General features: G+C 37.8%; 1 protein-coding gene across 1 annotated transcript; it reads left to right on the top strand.

Annotated features, from left to right (window-relative positions):
- The first annotated feature begins 987 nt into the window (after window positions 1–987).
- On the top strand, window positions 988–5,398 carry SPINK9 (serine peptidase inhibitor Kazal type 9). Its single transcript, XM_077769069.1, has 4 exons — window positions 988–1,069; window positions 1,800–1,828; window positions 3,800–3,927; window positions 5,233–5,398. The coding sequence occupies exons 1-4, from the start codon at window positions 1,015–1,017 to the stop codon at window positions 5,276–5,278; spliced, it is 258 nt and encodes an 85-aa protein (XP_077625195.1). The 5' UTR covers window positions 988–1,014; the 3' UTR covers window positions 5,279–5,398.
- The last annotated feature ends 461 nt before the right edge of the window (window positions 5,399–5,859 follow it).

Below are 5,859 nucleotides of genomic sequence, written 5' to 3'. Positions count from 1 at the left end.
GGGAGAGGGAGAGGGAAGGAGAGAATCTTAAGCAGGTTCAAGTTCAGTGCAGAGTCCAACATGGGGCTCAGTCTCATGACAGTGAGATCATGATCTGAACCAAATCAAGAGTCTGACATTTAACTGAGGGAGCCACCCAGGCACCTCAACACCTCATTCTTGAACCATGAGCCTGGGCTTCGGGAACAGTCAAGCCACTGCAACCAATGAATCCATTATTGATTAAGATGGTCACATAGCTCTTTATTGCCTTTGAGGAATCCCTTCTTCCAAGGGCCCTTGATAAGGAAACCTCCACCAGAGATCTGGCAGGTAAATGAGGTGTGACTACTCAAAACGTCTACCTATCTTACCAACTCCTCAAATTTCATATCTCGGGGAAACTATCACCCTGCTAAAAAGCATAAATCATTGCTTGTTACTGCTGGATCAAGACTTGGGTGTTGATACCTTTTCCCTGTGCTCAGTCTGGAGTCTCAGCTGGCAACATTTCCCATTTGGTGCTGGAGAAGATAGGAGGAAAGAGGGGAAACTGAGAAAGTGTCCAAACTTAGAAAGCTGCCATGCTGGTAAATGTTCCTGATGAGTGTTCCCTAGAAAAAGTAGTACAATCAAGAATAGGTAGTAAACTGGGTGAAATGACTTACCTTCTTTGTGACTTCAATTCATCTGTAAAACAAAGAAAATGGTAATAACTGACAGATTTGTTATGAAGATCCAGTCATACAACAGATGTGAAAGCACTCCATCTTTCAAGGATGTAAAGAAACAAGGTAATGACAACAGCTTGTTTGGGTCCTATGATCTATTAAAATGTCATGAGCAACCATCTCATTTCGTAATGAAAGAATTTCCATACTGGCAGATGTTTCTGATCTCATCCCAGGATTCTGTTTCTGGAAATAGCTATGTCACAAGTGAGGCAGGAGCTCTTGACAATATATAAGGCAGAACCCAAGAGCAGAAAGTCACTTGCTTTGCCTCCATCTGACTGTCCGTGGCCACTTCAGCAGCATGAAAGCACTAGCCTTTACCCTGCTCTTGGCTTTGGCATTTACAACCATCTTCAGTGAGTATCTTCCTTATAATACCCACCCTGCCCTGATACCAATAGTGCCTGTTATTTTCTGCTCACAGGATTCTGGGATAAAAACAGATACATCGATAGTAAGGGAAGCTTTATGAAATGCATTTTTTTGTCTTTACCAATAAATCACTAAATGAGACCATTTCTGGGGCTGAGTAGACCTAAGTGGTTAGATAAGGGCAAATTCTTATCCATATAAATATTTTGTGTAACATCTTTTGTTAAGTGTACATCCAGACTCTTCTTTAATTTGATATCACCATTTATGGGGACGTCATTTCTTCATAAAACAGTCTCATCCATTGTTTGGCAGAATGAACTATCATTATTTTTCCATTGAGTTGAACCCTGCCTCCCTAGACTTTTCAATTTCCATTTATATCTACTACATAATAGCAGACATTCCCTAAATAGAAAAACAGTTGTTTTTCTTTCAATATTTCCTAATCTCTGATTATGAGGGAGAAAAGAATCCTTCACTATTATAATAGTTTCACTATGCTTTGGCTATGCTCTATTCCCACTCCAAAAAAAGGGGTGGGGGGAGTCTATGCTGAGCTTCAAGCTTTGATATATTGATACACAGCTCTGAAGAGAGTCTTATATTTTTGACAGTTTGAGAGCTGAAACATAAACAAAAGAGCATTTTTCTACTAAGATGAGGTTCTTCCAGAGTTTAATTTAGTTTCTCTTGTCTTTGTTTTTCTTACAGATATAGGATGTGCCACACACCCTCAACAGGTCAGTATATCCGTCTTGATCTAAAGGTCCTACTTCTATGTAATTGTATAGCCAGTATCAACGAGGAAATATTTACTATGCATTAATTAAATTGCTACATGTTTGAAGAATTTTTAAGTATCAAAACTGGTTTTATTTTTAAAAAACTGCTAAGAGAGCTTTCTGAAATGGACATAATAGAACAAAGTGGTTAGGTACCTAGCATTCATGTTATAAAGTCCCGAGTTTGTATTCTATCTCCCTGATTGTGTGGCTGTGGGCAGTAACACTGGTTTCAAAGGCTTATTGTGAGACTTAAAGCCACAATGTTTGAAGAGAGGTGAGCATAAGTACCTGGCACGGAGTAAAGCGCAATAAGGACAAGTCAGGATTGTTGTAATTGTTAAATGGGTCACACACATCTTTGTTCTTTATGTTAGAGAATGAAGCTTTTAATTGAACCTTCCCTTTATGACTCATATTAAGTAATAACTATTGTTGAGAAATTCTAGGTGTGGTAGTAAAAACTTTAAATCAGGAGTCAAGCATTTTGGGTTCTAGACCAAGCTCCATGACTTTTCAGCCGTGTGACGCTGGAGCCTGGGCAGCTCCTTTCACCTCTTTGAATATTTTGTATTACCTATTAAAGAGAATTATAGGATGCTCTATTCTATTCTCATGATTTAGTAGCTGCTGGAGAATGAAAAAGATTCATGAATAGGAAGCCTTGGGAGTCTCTTGGTCATGTTGTACATATCACATTAAGTCCTGGCAGTGGGGTTTGAAGGCAAGAAGTGAAATCATGTTGTCATATACTCACCAGGGGACACTGTAATTCCCATTCCCTGCCAAACTCCACTAGCCTCTGAGGTCCTCCTGCCATTTTATCATGCTTACTCATCTTCCTATTGCCAGCTCTCAGCTCAGCCCTAAAACTTAGAAGGTGCATGGTGTACCTTCTAAGGAATGAAAGGATTAATTAATGGAACCTAGCTGCAGGGGAAGATGAATTTAACTTGAAGTTTGACCATATTTCATGCTATCCAAGTGGATGCAGATAATCAGCAATTTATAAAATATCACATGTGGAACTCAGAGTCAGAAAAACTGGAACTGTAGAGTCTTCTCTATAGAGCTAGAGTTTGTGTAGACCAAGGGATAAAAATAATAGCTATTATTTACTCAGCATTTTCCACATCACATGTATCTTCTCGATTATATATATATTTTTCACTTTAACCTTACACTATAGTTATTATCCTCCTCAATTTGCGGGTAAAGAAACCAAAGCTTAAAGAAGTAAAATGATTGTCCCAGGGTCATATTCCAGAGCACATCAGGATTTGAATTCTGATGTGTGTGACTTTTATTGTCCATCTTCTTCAGTTTGTTCATTGATGAAGAACCCAGAAAACTCTTCCTTGGTGATTGCACCCTTGCTTCTGCAGAGAGCTTTACACATTGGCTTTGCTCCTGGCATTTAGAACAATGGGTCTCAACTCTTACAAGAGTAAAATACCCGTTGTCTGTGTGCTCGTTAAGCATATAACAACTTGTTACCAATAATTAATGGTAAAAGTTGCTAATGATGTGCTAGTTCTTAAAACTATAGTAGGTATCCCTTATAATACATCTCATACTTGCATTCAGATAGACTTTTTGAGTGAAAGAGAGAAATAGCAGGATGTATATAGCACACGAATCCCATAGGAATGGTTACATTTGTGAATCTGCCATGGATGTTTCTAAATTTAAATGTTTAATTTTTAAATAAATAATGATTTGGGTACGAGCTACCACAAAGAGGTTTATCACTCATGATTTTATATCTGATGTAAGAAATCTTCATATCTGATATACCTCAAAGGTGTTTGATAAGGACAGACTATTAGAATAGGAAGCAAATGATTGGAGAGCCCCCTAAACTTGCTTGGGAAATCCTAAATCCTGGGAATAAAGATTTGGTTGAAGGCTTTGAATATGTATTTCCAGGTTGACTGCAGTAAATATGAGAAGTTACCACAGGGAAAAGAGAGATTTTGTTATGAAATATATGCACCAATTTGTGGATCTGATGGCAAAACTTATGCAAATGATTGCTTCTTTTGTTCTGAAGTTCTGTAAGTATTGAAACGTTTTTCTTTTCTACATTCAAGGTGTAATTATGTGTTATGACAAATATATGTCAATTAGGGGAAGTGGTTTAGGGAATAATGAATATGGGAATATGATGAATATGTAAAATTTAGGGTCCCTAGTGTCATTGGATCCCTACATATCCTGGCAGTGAAGCAAAATATCTCAGAATCTCTAAGTTGGAAGGAAGTTGGAGGGTCACCTAGTTCAACTTCCACCTACTAATCTATTGCTTGAACTCTCTCTACAAAAAATTCAAGTCATCCCATAGTCTGTGCTTGATTATTTCCAAGGACAAAGAATGTCCCTCCTCCTATGTGTGCCAGTCCAGTCATCTGTTAGAATGAACCATATTTATTGTTCAGCTTTAATAATTAAGTTTAGATATGTTAGAACCCCCTAATTATTGGCACAAAAGGTGACAAATATAAAAATCCTAAAGGAATTATTCTGTTTCAGAGGGTGACTTCTCAACAAAATATATTTTGGAGCTATAATAAAAATTAAATTTGAAAACCAACAGCCAAAATTAGCTTAAAGACTACAAAGTAATCATTTGAAAGATGTGTTAGTGTCAGCTCAAAAAATATAAGGGGCACCTAGGTGGCTCAGTTGGTTAAGCGCTGACTTTGGCTCAGGTCATGATCTCACGGTTCATGGGTTCATGTCCCGTGTCAGGCTCTGTGCTGACAACTCAGATTCTGGAACCTGCTTCCCATCCTGTGTCTCCTCTAGAAAGAGACCCCACTCATGCTCGGTCTCTCTCTCTCTCTCAAAAATAAAACAAACATTAAAATTTTAAAAATGTGTTTAAATATAAGATGGTACATGATATACTAGAATGTATAGAAACATATAGATCCTTTTAAGTATTTTAAAACACACATGAATGAAAACAAACACCTGATATACATGGCATGTTGTTTTGGGTCTCTCTTTTTTTTTTATCAGAAAAAAATACTTTTATGAAAAGTCATGTTTGATGAAAAGTGCAAAATGTGACTTTTATGACAAAATCATTTATGGAAAAAAGGTTTCTAAACGTGCCATTTATTAGAAATTCATTAAATATGTTTTCAGGGATATAAACTGATCGTGACATATTTTGAGCATCATCTTCACATAACAAGCACCAGTTGCTCAATTTCTAAATTGCAGTCACTCCCTCCTTTTAAAAACACCAGTAAGTGGAGAGACTTGAGTACATTGCTGGGGGGTCATTAGTGAAGCTTAGATGCTAATAAAATTGGCCTCAGCAATTTTCATCTGTTGCTCTTTTCTCTCCACAGAAAAACCAACAACAAACTGAAATTTGTACATTTTGGAAAGTGCTGAAGCTATCTTCTGATTCCAAGTCACATGAAACAAATTTCTTCTCCCATATAACTAACCTATGCCACATTGCCTAATCTTGTCACCAGTGTGTTTTGATTTCTTTGCAGAATAAAGTAGACATATGGGAAATAAATATAGGTCTGACTCTTTTTCTTGAGGAGTTTTTGTTCCAGATTTGCTTTACTTTTGATGATGTCTAATAGATGATGTCTTAGGGCCACATCCAGAGGGAAAACGGTTAATTAAGAACAGTAGTGGGGCACCTGGGTGGCTCAGTCAGTAAACAGCTCAGGCTTATGAGTTTGAGCCCCATGTTGGGCTCTGTGCTGACAGCTCAGATCCTGGAACATGCTTCAGATTCTGTGTCTCCCTCTTGTTCTGCCCCTCCCCAGCCCATGCTCTCTCTCTCTCTCAAGAATTTTTTTAAAAATTAAAAATTAAAAAAAAATAAGAACAGTAGTGGGGTGCCTGGGTGACTCAGTTAAGTGTCCAACTTCAACTTCTGCTCACGTCACGATCTCATGGTTTGTGAGTTCGAGCCCTACACCAGGCTCACTGCTGTCTGCACAGAGTCTGCTTTG

This window comes from Crocuta crocuta, unplaced genomic scaffold (genome assembly GCF_008692635.1).
Source record: "Crocuta crocuta isolate KB4526 unplaced genomic scaffold, BGI_CrCroc_1.0 scaffold340, whole genome shotgun sequence".
Taxonomy (NCBI): domain Eukaryota; kingdom Metazoa; phylum Chordata; class Mammalia; order Carnivora; family Hyaenidae; genus Crocuta; species Crocuta crocuta.
Note: the sequence above shows the minus strand (reverse complement) of the source record. Positions and strands in the feature narration are given on the sequence as shown.